The sequence below is a fragment of the Myodes glareolus genome, chromosome 4 (assembly GCF_982192425.1).
Source record: "Myodes glareolus chromosome 4, mMyoGla1.1, whole genome shotgun sequence".
Taxonomy (NCBI): domain Eukaryota; kingdom Metazoa; phylum Chordata; class Mammalia; order Rodentia; family Cricetidae; genus Myodes; species Myodes glareolus.
In genome coordinates this window covers 29,633,872-29,649,716 of record NC_142029.1, presented here as the reverse complement: position 1 = coordinate 29,649,716, position 15,845 = coordinate 29,633,872, and the positions used below count along the sequence as shown (strand labels likewise).

The window sequence follows — 15,845 nt, the reverse complement described above, 5'->3', positions numbered from 1 at the left end:
CCTGATCCATATTAACGTGGAACAACACAGCCTCTCATTTCCTGTGGAAACAAAAACAAGAATGCTTCTCCAAAGCAATGCATCTTTTAAGTTCTATTTTACAAATGCATTTTTTGACTTCCATTTTAAAGTTAAAACATTTTTAAAATATCTAGGCTGGTTTATTTCATCAGTCCCTCTTTCATTCCCATGTCTCTTAGCAGCTGTTGTTTGCTTACCAACAATCAAAAAATTCAAAAGAAATATAACAATATGTAAGATCCAGACTCCCTGTGTATTTCCCTCCTACATGGCTCTTTAAAGACTTTAAGTTACTACTTTTAAAGTATTTCTTTCTTTGTATGACTGTCTATACCCATATTTTTTTTCTTTCTTAAGCCTGTGCACATTGTAAAACACACTGGAACCTGTTTAGAGATTGTTCCGTCTGGACCTCTTTTACTGCATATCTATGGTCTTTTTTGACCGTGTGAGCCAACTTGAAACTACTAAGCTACAGCAGAGTGCTCTGTACCACTCTAATGGCTGACTGCACCTGCTTCCAGGTGCCTGAGAACCAAGCCTAAAGTTCGCAGTCCAGTTGGAGGTGCATTTGACCAGAACCGCATTCAACATCCCCAGAAATCTAGACTTCCAATGCTTGCACTGAGGCAGGCGCTTTTACTTAGTTTTTGTTTCTATTTAGCGTGAAAAAGGTTGTTTCTGTGTGGCAGAATTTCTTAAAGGAAAACTACTTTTTTTCCAGAATAAAGCAACTTTATTTTCATTAGCTCACAAAAAAACAATACAGTGGTTCAAGGAGGCCATCACTTGCCCAGTCCCCAACACTATAAGCCTCAGTGAATATCTATACAGTTAGAATTCTTTCATGATTATTCTGAAGCAATGGAGCTATTAGAAATAAAAGGTTTACTCAGGGTCCGAACTTGCACTATCAATTATGTAGAGCCCATTTCAATTTTTTAGTTTGAACTTGTTGATTAAACTGTTTGCAATTCTTCACTGCCTCAACACCTTGTTGAAGCCCTTGCAGAGTTTGATGTTGCTCTGGTTCTGGGAACACTCCAGAAACTGATCTCAAGAGAGCAAGACCCATAAGATGCCTGGTCAAGCAGCTGGGCTCCCTGGGGCTCCTGATAAGTGATGTCAGGCAGGCTGAGTATTACCACCTCCACTGAAGCCCCCAGTGATGGCATGACCTAGGGTGGGCCCCACTGCAGAGCCCACAGCCACACTGGCTGTAGCGGTTGCCATCTGGGCCATTAGGCATGGCTGCCTGGCAGGTGAGCCAACTGAAGATGGTGCAGCTGCTGCTGGAGGCTAAGCTGTAGGTGCTTGTCTGGGAGCAACCCTCTTCTGAGGGGCCTGGCTGTCCAGAGGGACCACCCTGGAAGAGCAGTTTCAGCTTCAACACAGCATCCTAGGTACTCTCACACTCTTGAAGTTCAAAGACGACAAACTCAAAGGAGAGTTTTCTAAAGAAGCCGGGTTTTTTGTTGTTGTTGTTGTTGTTGTTGTTGTTTTGTTTTGTTTTTTAAAGCTTCTTCAGGATCTGTGGAAATTCAAGAGCCTCTTGTCGGGCATCAAAATGTTGATTATTTTATTACTCTTTGGGACACCCACCACCCAGCTCCCAAATACATACATACATACATACATACATACATACATACATACAGAGGCTTATTCTTTCTTATGAATGCCCGGCCTTAGCTTGGTTTGTTGCTAACTAGCATCTCTATTTTGCCTCTGGGCTTTCACCTTTCTCTGTTTCTGTATACCTTTCATTATTTCTTACTGCATGACTTGCTGTGTAGTTGGGTGGCTGACCCCTGATGTCCTCCTACTTCTTTTCTCATTCCTTCCTCCTCTTTGCTCTTTTCTTCTTCTGTTTATTCTCTCTGCCTGCCAGCCCCTCCTATCTTTTCTCCTGTTTAGCTATTGGCTGTTCAGTTCTTTTTTAGATCAATCAGGTGTTTTTAGAAAGGCAAAGTAACACAGTTTCAAAGAGTTAAACAAATGCAATATAAAAGAATACAATACATTTTTACATCACTAAACAAAATGTTCCACAGCATAAACAAATGTAACAACGTATCTTAAAATAATAGTCTACAATCTACTGGTATTTAATAATCTACATTCCAGTTTCTGCCTCTTGCCGAGTACACCAGGGCCTTGACTTGAAGTACAGGATACACCCCAGTATAACTAAGCAAAGTGTTAAGAAGATCTTAGTTAGAAAGGTGTGGGTGAAGGTGAAGGAAACAACCAAGGAATAGTGAAGTATCTTAGAACTGTCAGCAGCCAGGAACGATTTCCCTTAACTCTGAAGACACAGTGGTTAAAACCCAGCAACACCACTTGCTGAAGCATGAGAGGACCGTCTAGAAGGGAATACAGTTACTACCAAATGTGCCTAGCAGCAGAGATAGCCAGGAAGACCTCTTCTTCCCTCCACTCTCTAGTGTCCATTATTATCATGCATTAGTCAAATAAAGAGGCAGTCTTTAGAATCAACTGCAGAGATGATCTTGGAAGAACCAAAGGAAGAAACAGCTTCTTTCTATGTATAAAGTTGTTTTAGTTTATTATTGTTGTTGTTGTTGTTTTCCTGAGATAGAGTCTCACTACATAAACCATGCTAGCTGGAATTCACAGAACTCTACCTGTCTGCCTTCCCGGTGTTAGGATTTCAGGCATGTACCACCATGCTTGATTTTTTTACATAAGTGTTGAAGATTAAACTCAGGTCCTCATCCTCATATGGTAGTACTGACTGAATCATCTCCTAGCCTCATGCCTGGATTTTTTTTTCTTTCTTTGTTTTTCTTTTTATTTTTCTTTGTCATGCCTGGGTTTTTTTTTTTAAAGTTTGTATCTTTAACCATGTTTAACATATTTTCCCATGTTTATTTGCTTTTAGTATTTCTTTTTTCAATAAAATCTCTTTTTATCCCTCCCTTTTGTCCCCTCCAATTTTCCAATTATATTGGAGTTTTTGGTCTTTTGAAATATGGTCTCTACATATAACCAGAGCTGGCATAGGATTTGCAATTTTCTTGCCTTTGCCTCCTGAGTGCCAGGTTGCAAGTGTGTGTTACCACATCTGGACTCAAGTTTTTTTTAATTTTAATATTTATGTGTCTGTATATAAATGTACATACATGTGCCACATTTGTGCAGGTACTTAGAGAGGACAGAAGAGGGTATGGGCTCCCTGGAGCTTCAATTATTGGTGGTTTTAGTCACATGACGTAGGTGCTGGTAATCAAACTCAGGTCCTCTGGAAGAACAGTACGTATTATTAACCACTGAGCTATCACTCTAGTTTTTTTTAATTTGGTGAAACTTAGTTTATTGACTGTTTTTTTTTAAGTTCAACAACTCTTTCTAGCTCTAAACATTGATTGTTTTCTGCTGTGCTTTTCTTTGCTAAATGTATTATGGTTTTATTTTTGTACTTAAGTCTATGATACATTTTGAGTTAATTATGTAAACTTGAGCTGTTGAATATGAATATTCCCTTGCTCTGGCACATTTCATGCATAATTATCAACTCAATCAGTTTTTTGAATAGTTTTATCATCTTGAAAAGAAACTCAGAGGGGTGGTGGAGGCACCCACCTTTAATTGTAGCACTTAGGAGGCAGAGGCAGGAGGATCTCTGAGTTTGAGGCCAGCCTGAACTACAAAGCTGGTTCCAGGATAGCCAAAGCTACACAGAGAAACCCTGTCTTCAAAAAAAGCTAAATAAATAAAATCTTTTAAAAAAAAAGAAAGAAAAGAAAAGAAACTCTATAATTTTTAGTCTTCAGCCTCTAGTCTTTGTAACTTTCCCAGTCTGCTTTGTTTGTAAAGATTCCGCTATCCTGGACACTTCATGCCATTGAAAACATGTAATATGTGATCTTTGTTACTTCTTTATCTATGTGCATATGCATGTAGACTCTTGTTCTCACAGAGCTCTACCTTACATCTACCTCCTGAGTGGTAGGATATATAATTTTGATGAGACTCAATTTATCTATTTTTAATTTTGTCTTCTGTGTGGTCACCTAACCAAAAGTTACAAATGTGAACTCACATGTTTTAGTGTTTACGTTTAGGAATATGATCCATTTTGAATTAGTTTTTCTGTATCTGGAAAGGGCCCAACCTTATTCTTTTACCTGTTAGTATCCCATCGCCCTGTTATTTGCTGCAGAGATCATTCAAGATCTACTGAACTGTCTTGATACTCACTGGCAAAGTAACTTTCTTTTTTTAATTTCCTTTAATCTCTAGTATAGTTGCAATAAAGTGAAATCATGATGGGTATTTGTTGAATTTTTGGTTTGTTTGTTTTGTTTAGTCTTTATGACAGAGTGTCCTGTATGATAGCCCAGTTTGACCTAAGATTCACTATGTAGTCCAGGCTGGCCTTGAATCCACAGTAATTGTGCCTCGGTTTAATCCAGGTTTTTATGCTCTAGACTCTGCCTAACACCACTTCCTGCCTTTCTCTGACATTCTCACTCTACTCCAGTGACACTGGTGTTTTTCTGTTAGCTAAGCAGGTCAGCTCATCTCTCTCAGAGCTGCTGATGTTGCTGCAGGTCCTGGCATGGAACCCAGAGCCCTGTGCATGCCAGCAAGTCTGCACTCTTAGCCCAGGTCTGTTTTGTACTGACTGGATTATTACCTGTGGACTGCTAGTCTTCCAGTACCTTGTTCTCCCAGGTCTTCACAGTCTTGGTTCTTTGTATTTTAAAAGTTCTTGTCAAATATTATCTTGTAAGAGAGGTCCTCCCTAAAATTATTACTCTACCTCTTCTCAGCCATTTTCTCTCCTTTTACTATGTTTTTATCATTTGTCATTAAACTATAATTATTATCTATTAATGTACCTGACTGACTGCCATTTCCCAAGAAATGCTTCTTTTATGGGGTCTTATGTCTCAGTGTTTAGAATAGTTTATGTCAATAGTAGGTGCTTAATAAATACTAACTGATGGAGTGCATTGTGCCTGCATTAGCTATAGAGAAAGAGAATATCATGGCAGAGGGTTGCCTATATCCTCCATCCCTGTCCCTGAAAGCAATTGGTATTCTGGGCAATAAAAGGGTAGTTCACTTTAACCAGGACATCTGTGTTTTGATTGGCACTCTTTTACCGAGGATATCACTAAAAGTCAACTCGTCAAGCATTTTACACATCCTGGGTGTAACTTGGCAGTTAGCAACACCAGGTACTTTCACTTCTTGTAAGTCCCATGACAGCCTGAGGAACATTAGACTGAGTTCTTAAAAACTAAACTCAGATCACCTGTTTGTGTGTATAGCTATAAGTTGTTTGGTATGGTTGAATAATATACTTAAAGAAAAAAAATGAACTTCAGTGTAGTACAGAGATGGCTCATCGGGTGCTTCTGGTCTAGGCAGAGGTTCCCAAGAGAGGCCTCAGTGCTTTAGATCTGTTTCCCTCCCTTGCTTTCTAACAAATCATGTTGGCCAGAAGAGAACAAGAAAATACAAAGCTTAAAAACAAAACAAAACAAAAAAACCTTTCAGACTGGGCAGTGGTCTGAATTCACGCCTTTAATCCTAGTACTTGGGAGACAGAGGCAGGTGAATCTCTGTGAGTTTGAGGCCAGTCTGGTCTACAGAGTGAGTTCAGAATGGCCAAGGCTACACAGAGAAACCCTGTCTTAGAAAAGAACAAAACAAAAACAAACAAAGAAAAAAACAAATCAAACTTTCAGAGCTAGATGCTTCTTTGAATTTTAATTCTGTAGTCTATAAATAACTACCTTGCTTAGGTACAGTAATACCTTTTGTACTTCGGAGGCAGAGGCAGACAGATATCTCTGAATCTGAGACTATCATGGTTTTATAGAGCAAGTACCAGGACTACATAGAGAGACTTTGCCTCAAAAGAGAAAACTATCTTGAAAATAAATACCTATTGTCATCTGGATAATGGACAGTAGAATTCAGTCATTGAGAAGATATTTCCAAATAATTAATTGGTGACTAATCATTTGTTTGTTTGTTTGTTTTCTTTTGAGCTAGGGTCTCAAGCATCCTATTCTGGCCTCAAACTCACTATGTAACAGAGGAATCAACTTGAATTCCTGATCCACCAGCCTCCACCGCCCAAGCACTAAGGTTACAGATACAGGCCACTATACCCTCTAACTAGCCTCTTGAGAGCAAAGGTGAAGGCTAGATAATAATGGGATGGCATCAGTGAACTAAAAGACAAAAGCTAATTCAATTCTTTCCATGGGAAGTAATTTTTCAAGAATGAAGCAAAGTTTTTTTTTCAAATTACATTTTAGTGTTTTGTTATTGCTAGACCTTTATTAGTATAAATATATGTATTTGAACAAGAAGTAAATACATCCCACATGTTAAGAAAAACTAGATATATTGCATATAATATAGATAAATCTATGTGACTGATGGTTACCAAATAGCATGATATTTTGGGTACTCAAAACTTTTAAGTTTTGCAGAAATAGTAACAGAAGTTAGAAGAATTAATGAAATTAAAGTGTCCAAGGACCTAGAGCTAATTGTTAAAGAAGAAAATAATTAACAATTTCTGCTTTTAATTCTGTGGCAAGTCTTGCTTTGTTACTGAGGCTGGTCATAGCAAATTCTTAAAAAGACAGTAGCTTGGGCTGGATTAAAACACATTTGTGTTTTGCTGTTGATAAAAGATATACATAAAATATAATAACATAGAAATACTGTAAGGAACAAGAAATGACTCAAAATTGATAAAAGTGATGGACAAATGGCATGGGCGTTCCTGAGATCTCCCCCCCCCCAAAAAAAAAGACAACAGTAAAATAAGTGTGAAAGTGTCACAGGTGGAGGACAGGCTCAACATCAAGGCCACAGGCATGTGCCACCACACTGTTTGAAAACATCTGTGTTATCTGAACACTGAATTTTTGTTTCTGTTTTATGTATATGAATATTTTTATCTGCCTATACGTCTGTGTATCACATGTATGCAGTGCCTGTAGAGACCAGGAGAGGGTGTTAGCTTCTGGAACTGGACAGTTGTGAGCACCTATATGAGTGCTGGAAAAGGATCTCAGGTCCTCTGGAAAAGGAGCCAGTGCTTTTTAACTGCTGAATCATCTATCCCCCGAATTTTCTCATTTTTCCTCCTGAATACTTCATGTATTATAGTTGCTTAGATGCATCTTTATAGTCTTTACAGTTGCATGTAATAACTATCATTTTTGCACAGTTCAAATATAACTATGCTGTGGTTTTCATAATGTGTTAGACTGAGTTGTAAACAGAAACTGCTGGGTTCTGGCTTCTGAACTGGCGTTCTCCTAAGCATTTCTATTCAGTGTTGTATTAGAACACAGGCTTACAGAGTAATGGGATTGTTTTCATTACTATTTCTAATCTTGCCAGGGCTAGTAAGACAGTCATTTGTTTTCCAGACTGATGACATTGTAAAAGCTGTTGGCAACTGCAGCTACAACCAACTGGTGGAGAAGATCATCTCCTGTAAGCAGTCAGACAACAGCCAGTTGGTTAGTGAAGGTGGGTGAGTGCTGATGATACCTGGTAAAATAACTTGTCTTGAAATACTTTGAGTTTACATTTATCTTCTATAAGTAAACAAAATAATTGTTTCTTTATAACATTTTCATTATTGTAAATTTCTTAGATAGAAATTCTAAAAATATAAGTGGTGGCTCTTGTAGGAATTAAGAGAAGCATTACATGCAGGAGAGGATCCTTCTCAAGCCATCTTCAACTGACTGTAAAATCAGGGCAGGGTGCTAAGACCAGACTTTGGATCACTTGCAGCTTTGGTGAGATCAGATGTCCAATGATTACTACTTGTGCTTACTAAGTAGATTGTGTTACTGTCCCTGAACCCTCATCTAAAGAGCTTATATGTATTTCCCACAGTGTCTCAATGCAGTTCTGTATTAAAGCCTCATTCTGGAACATGAGTAACTGACTGAAATTACTAAATTCACTGTCATAGAGACAGGTCAATATTTTTTCAGGGTTTTCCTCCTTTAAAGCCCCTCCCACTCACAAGAGTTCTTTGCCACTTTTCCTCAGTAAATCTACAAATACCCTACTTTAAAAAACATACATTTTTCAGATGTGCTTCAATTAATAGTCAGTAAAAAGATTTGAAACTAGAATGCTCTCAGGTTGGAAGTCATTTCAATAAACTTTCACCACCATTCACTCCATGGTTTCATACAAAAACATAGTGAAGCTGAAATTCTCCTTCCTTAGCATGGAAAAAGAAAAGAAGGGAAAATCAAAATAAGCAGGGGCAGGGGATGAGTCCCCCACTCTCACTCAGATACAGTCCTTCAAAATGCAGCACAATAAAGATTATAGTTAACAAATTTTTATAAATTAAAGCTAGTGAGTATAAGGATATATAATAGGCTAGGGGCTGGGCAAGGTAGCACATGCCTTTAATACCAACACTCAGAAGGCAGAGGCAGGAAGATCTCTGTGAGTTTGAGGCCAGCCTGGTCTACAGTGCAAGTTTCAGTACAACCAGGTCTAGACAAAGAAACCCTTTCTCAAAAACAAACAAACAAAAGAATGGACTAGGCTAGGGAGATGACTCAGTTGGTAAAATTCCTCTTGTGTAAGACTGTAAATAGGCGTTTCTCTCCTGCCCACCATTCAGATATAACCTCTCAGAGACTTATTAGTTATGTTTGTCCAATGACTCAGGATTATTACTAGCTAGCTCTTATGTGTAAATTAACCCATTATTTCTTTTCTATACTTTGTCATATGGTTCATAGCTTGTTACCTAATTTTCTACATGTCTTGTTTCCTCCATGACTGACTGGCATCTCCCAGATTCTGTCCTTCTTCTCCTCTATCTCTGCTTGGATTTCCTGCCTGGCTCTATTCTGTTTTTCCATATGCCAAATCAGCTTTATTTATCAACCAATGAGAGCATCATATAATCACAGAATACAGAAAGATATCCCACAGCATAAGACCTATGTTGGATTTCCTGCATCCCAACATAAAAACTAAGTACTTTGAAGACAGAAGCATCCTAGGAGCCAGTCTAGCTAAATTACTGAGGACCCTGTCTCAGACGCAAGTGGATAGCAACTGAGAAAGACACTCTAAACCAACCTCTGGTCATCCACAGGAACATCACACATACCAAAGAACAACAACAAAAACACTTGTTGGAGGAGGCTGCTAGTTAGTTCCCAGCTGCTTAACCCTGAAATAATCACACAGAAACTATATTATTTAAATCACTGCTTGGCCCATTAGCTCTAACTTCTTATTGGCTAACTCTTATATATTAATTTAACCCATCTCCATTAATCTGTGCATCACTACAAGGTTATGGCCTACCAGCAAAGTTTCAGTTCATCTGTCTCTGGCAGCAGCTCCATGGCTTCTCTCTGACTCCACCCTTCTTTTTCCCAGCATTCAGTTTAGCTTTCCCCACCTAGCTCTGTTCCCTTATAGATCTGCTATAGGCCCAAAGCAGTTCCTTTATTAACCAATGGTAATCACAGAATACAGAGGGAAATCCCACATCACCTTCCCTTTTCTGTTTAAATACAAAGAAAGGTTTCAACTTTAACATAGTAAAATTACATATAACAAAACATATATCGAGCAAGAATTACAATTACAATATTTATATTTTCTTTATCTTTTATCATAACTAAGGAAAACTATATAAATTCTTCAACTCCATCAAAAACTCCAGAAGAATATATTATCTATGTAAACAGGAAGTACATTGTAAGCAACTTCTAATACTCTAAAACTAGTAGAGATATCTCGCTGCCTGGACAGTCACCCAAAGTTTTTCTGTATTGTTGGGGCATCCATCTTCAGCCTGCAGGCCCATAATATCTGGTAGACTTTTCCATGAAGCAGGAAATTTCAAAGACAGTTCCACCTATATTGGCAGTTTGTCAGTCACTTTCATCTGTATCCTGCAGAATGTCTAGCTGACTCTTTCATGAAGCAGGAACCCTAAAGGACAGTCTCACCTGTAGGTAAGTTCAGCAGTCATTTCTCTGTGGGTTCTGCATGTTAAGTTATGAAGCAGCCCAGGCAAGAGCAATTTCTTGCCCAAATGGCTAACAGACTCCATAAGGAGCCTCTTCAGTGCCCATCTTCCTCTTGAAGTAGCTTGGTGCTGTCAGGAAAAGTCCTAAATTCTTAAACATTTTAAATGTCATATTCTGTAGTCTTTGAAAGGTTTGAAGAATGCCTAGCCACCTGAAATATATCTGTACATCTAGAAAATCTAAGTAACATGACTACAAGCTTGACTATTATAGATGATTTTCTATTAACCTATATTCCTTAATTATACCTTACATTTCTAAATTAGCTGCACAAATACAATACCTTAATCAAGATCAGAAATACATATATATAGTATAACAAAATTGACCTTAAATTTGTATCAATAAACCAAGATACATACCAATGCAAATCTCTACAACATATTCCCCTTTAAATGTAAACAAACATTTATAGACAATATTTTGGAATATGGGCATACTTCTTCTCCAAACTGCTTCCTGCTGTTTATTGGGCAAAGTAATCTTTTGAGGAGTGTTCAAGGCAACCTTTTAGGGGATCTTGGTCCATTAAACCACATTAGTCTGGAAGCAATCCACAGCTTATCATCTTCTGTGGAAACAAAAGAAGAACCTCTTTTCCAAAGCAACATAATCCTTAGACTCGAATTTGGAAGTCATGATACCTTTAGAACATATGCTGGTTTAGCTTAGCAGCCCATACAATGAAATGTCTCTCTCTACTTAGTTCCTTTACAGTCAAAAAATTCAAAGAAAACACTATAATATATATAATCCAGACTCTTTGTGTATCCTTCATCTTTACCTGGCTTATTTTTCTTTACTCCTTTTACTTATGACTGTCTATACAGTTTCTTTAAAGACTTTGTTTTATATTTTTTATAAACCATTTACTTCCTTTTATAACTCCCTATACTTTTCTTCTCTCTCCCAAGCCTACATACATTTATCCAACACCGTGACCCATTTAGAGGTCCTTTCCATCTGAATTTGTCTTTATTGTGTATCTGTAATTCTTTACTGTCAAGGAGCCCTTCTTAAAATGCTAAACACTTCTTAAAAACTTAAGCTGAGGCATTACTAGGGTATATATGTCCCTGCCTTCTTTTTTAAAAAATATTTATTTATTATGTATACAATATTTTGCCTGTGTGTATGCCTGAAGGCCAGAAGAGGGCACCAGACCCCATTACAGATGGTTGTGAGCTACAATGTGGTTACTGGGAATTGAACTCAGGACCTTTGGTAGAGCAGGCAGTGCTCTTAACCTCTGAGCCATCCCTCCAGCCCCCTGTCCCTGCTTTCTTACTCTGCACAGTTCAACATGGTGGAAGTTCGTTCACTACCTTTGCAAGCCGTACACATTGCCCTAGTTCCAAGTATGTAGCAGCTCTATGTTGAGCCATTAAGCAGTTTGTAATATGCTGCTTAGAAACCCCATTTAAATGCTCAGAGCTCCTGAAAGAGCTGGCAGCAAGGCCCAGAAAGCTGGCATTTCAAAACCGCAGCTTTTTTTTTGTATTTATGTATTATTACATATATTTATTAAATGTTATTCTAAGGCTTTCTTTTAAACATTGAGAGAGAGAGAGAGAGAGAGAGAGAGAGAGAGAGAGAGAGAGAGAGAGAGAATTAAGGGATTTCTTCAATTCTGTGTAATTTTGACTGGTAAAGGCAGAAAAAAGAAAAACAAAAGCTGATAAAAAAGCATTCTGTTGGGTTGACCCTCTAGGATCTACACAGGAGCCAGTCTCACTTCCTGGGCAGAGTTCAGGCTCCCCAAAACCCCCCCTTTTTTCTACTGCTGAATCAGGAAAACCTCTCTTAAAGGAATGCAGTGTGCTGCCAGCAAGCACAGCCTATTCAGAAAAAAAAAAATGCGGCTAAACTTTGTTTTTAGTGTCTAGAATTTTTTTACCAAACTCTCTCAGCTTGTAAGTGGATTTTGGCGCCAATTTGTTGGAGGAGGCCGCTAGTTAGTTTCTGGCCACTTAACCCCCAAATAATCACACAAAAACTATATTATTTAAATCACTGCTTGACCCATTAGCTCTAATTTCTTATTGGCTAGCTCTTATATCTTAAGTTAACCCATCTCCATTAATCTGTGCATCACCAAAAGGTCATGGCCTACCAGCAAAGTTTCAGTGCATCTGTCTCTGGCAGCAGCTCCATGGCTTCTCTCTAACTCTTTCCTTCTTTTTCCCAGCATTTAGTTTAGTTTTTCCAGCCTAGTTCTGTTCCCCTATAGCTCTACTATAGGCCCAAAGCATTTCCTTTATTAACCAATACAGAATACAGAGGGAAATGCCACATCAAAAACTATATGAGATCATATAAAAAGATTTGTGCATGAATCTTATAATAACTAAGAGTCCTACTAATTGTGTTAATTATCCAGGAGTTTAATATACATATGCAAAAATGCAAGTAATAAAAGTTTATACCTGTCTTTTACTTGAAAAAAATACCAGGAACATATAAGAGCATTGATAATTGATTTGAGTGATATCTGTTTTATTACAACTTAAGGCAAAATGTTTAAATTTTAGGACGGAAACAAGCAATAAAGCCATCATAAAAATGTTTTCTACCAGTTATAGTGTCTCATGCCTCCTCTAATCCCAGTGCTTTAGAATCTGAGATAGGAAGAGCTTGAATCCAGCCTGAGCAGTATAGCTACTTAGTGAGTCCCAAGCCAATATGGGCTACATTGTGAGATCATCTCAAAACAAACAAGAAAATCTTTTTTCTCTATATATACAGAATTCTACTCACTTTCTTTCTATATTCCTGATGTCAGATATGTACCTGAAAGGAAGCCTTAAAAAAATTTCTATCTATGAAATCTAGTTTATCAACAACACCCAATATACTATTAGAATTATACTATTCTAGGGTTGGCGATATTGCTAGGAAGTAAAGGCACTTCCCACAACAAACCTTATGACCTGAGTTTGATCCCCAGAACCCATGACAGAAGGAGAGAACAATTCCTGAAAGTTGGCCTCTAACTTCCACATGTATCTAGCAACATACATGCACAACACATACATACATACACACACACACACACACACACACACACACACACACACAACAATAATAACAATAATTTTAAAAATATAATTCTTGCCAGGTGGTGGTGGCGCACGCCTTTAATCCCAGCACTCGGGAGGCAGAGGCAGGCAGATCTCTGTGAGTTTGAGGCCAGCCTGGACTACAAGCGCTTGTTCCAGGACAGGCTCTAAAGCTACAGAGAAACCCTGTCTCGAAAAAACAAAAATAAAAAATAAAAAAATTTTAAAAATTTAAAAATATAATTCTACTGTTCTGTGATAATTAAAAGAACAGTGGGATTCAAAAAGTGTCAAGAAGCAGAATGATATTATGAAAGAGAGTTTGGGTGGGAAGTTTATGGGTGAGAAGCCAATGGAAACAACCTGACAATATCCTTCCCATGCCAGGTTGCAATTCTGCAAGGGTAGGAGTTGTTAACACACTAATTAAATATAATTAATATGGAAAAGTCAATTCCTCCATCACTTCTCTTTTCCCTCTAACATGACAATGTAAGTCATTGCCTCTCTGACACTGACTCCCCAGGATAATGGAAAGGTGTAGGAACATAGAATGGATAATTGGAAAGAATATCTTGACAAAAACAAGAAGGAATCACCTACTCTGCAGTACATGGAATGTTCAAGTACATATACCATGCATGTTTATTATAAAGTCCTTGATAGGCCAATTTGATAGCAGTGACACTCTATATCATTTTTATACTAAGAAGTAATCGTATGCGAAGTTTATCACAGTTAGAAAGCTAGACTAGTTTTCTGGTGGCAAGAAATAGCAATATATAGTGTGTCTAAATACCAGTCATGACTTGTATAAGGCCCCAAAGTTCACACAAACAAGGAAGAGCCACCCTGATTTTGACTCACATTCCAACAACTTCTTCTCACATGGTTCGTGGTCACACCAACTTGATTCATGTTCAAGAAGTTGTCTAGTTCTTTTTTGTATGTAGCCTTTGACTGTATCTTCCTTTTGAACCAATAAAGTATCCAAACTTGTCTATTTCTAGTCTTAGAAGCTTTAGTCTTAAATGACAACTACTTTTTTTAATCCAAACATTTCATATGCCATAAAGTCTCAGAATATAAAAAATACTTTTGCTAACATTCTTCTTGATGGGGAAGAATGTTATATAGCTGGTGTCAGCAGAAGCAGCTTTTCTCTTTGGGGCTGACACTTTGTGAGCACAGCACAGCATTGGTACAGTAAACAGAGTGTTCATTGTCTGTTTTCTCTTTTGACTGGCCATATCTTCTTGAATCTGGTTGTTATAATGATTGCTTGTGACACAATAATAAGAATCAATTAGAAAATCCCCACAGTACCAGCTGCCATACTCACCCAAAGACAGTCATTTAGTTTCACACCCTTTTAAAGTAACATCTTAAAAACTATTCCCAGGATAAACACATACTTATTAAACTGACTCCAGGATATTTATTCATTTGCTCAAACTTTTTTCCAATTGCATTCATATTGTCTTTATTAAGTAGTGGCAATCATTATTAATTTATGAAGTAAAACCATAATTTTGGCCCAACTTTTATTTTGAGAAGCCTCAAAACCCTAAAGACTCTCTTGGTGAACATTCACAATCTCTTAATTCACTAGTTGTTCAAGCATTGAATACCTGCCCTTTTTCTATATTCCTAGATAACATTTTTTTTCCTACTAAATAATATTAGAGTTAGTTGTGAGTGTCACATCACTTCACTCCTGTGTATCACCATTAAAAGAAAGAATTCTGTGTAACTTCTCTATTATGATCCAGTGACCTTGGGCAAGGCAGTGTTACTGCTGTGTTACATAGGATGTTATTTGTTTGTTCCTTTTCCTGGTTTTTTTAACCATTACCTCTAACTTTCCATCTCTTTCAATGTACACTCCAGCCAAGGATCAGTTAGCAGTTGCAACAGCTTCAATCTCTGTCATTTAGAATAGATCCCAGTTTTCCTTTTCCTTTCTTTTCTTTCCTGCTTCATTTTAAACCTTTGTTTTATTCTTTGAGAATTTCATACATTTTTTTATCATATTCTTCCCTGATCCCCAACTCCTTCCAGATCCTTTCTCTCCCTATCCACCCAACTTCATGTTCTTTCTCTTTAAAAAAGAAAAGCCAGGAGCTGGAGAGATGGGTCAGTGGTTTAGAACACTGTTTGCTCTTTCAGAGTTCCAGAGGTCCTGAGTTCAATTCCAAGCAACCACAAAACCGCATGATGGCTTATAACCATCAATAGTGGGATCTTATTCCCTCTTCAGGCATAAAGTCATACACACATAAAATACTTATATACCTAAAATAAATAAGTAAGTAAATCTTAATTTTAAAGTGTTGGTCAACCACTCCTGAGCATGGAGTCTGCCCTGGAGTGTGGGGATATACCCAGTGTCACTCCATTGAAGTAAACTGATTTTTTCCTCTCCCTAGAGAAATCTAGTTGGTACTCAACTGCAAGCTTCACCTCTGCTGGCTAGCATTCATAGTGGTAGAAGGTGCTACATACACTACTGGAGAAGTAAATTAGTCATCAGTCTCATCCAGGTACAAACCCTGTGAGCTGTAATAACAACCTGCCTGCAAGATGTACTACTGGTACAATTAGTGGCATGAAAACTGTAGGAATAACCAACTACTTTTTGGTGTGATGTAAGGTCCACTCCATGAGATGA

The 15,845-nt window shown here is 37.8% G+C and overlaps 1 protein-coding gene across 3 annotated transcripts in view; it reads left to right on the top strand.

The window, feature by feature from the left end:
* The window catches only part of Mindy2 (MINDY lysine 48 deubiquitinase 2), a 74,113-nt gene that overhangs the window by 37,610 nt on the left and 20,658 nt on the right, over positions 1-15,845 (top strand). For 2 of the 3 annotated variants that reach the window (XM_085689317.2, XM_048424178.3), the window contains exon 5: positions 7,455-7,557. The exons of the other annotated variant lie outside the window; for it this stretch is intronic. In XM_085689317.2, coding sequence (XP_085545443.1) covers positions 7,455-7,557 — 103 coding nt within the window. The remainder of the gene's footprint in view (positions 1-7,454; positions 7,558-15,845) is intronic. 3 annotated transcript variants of the gene reach the window in all.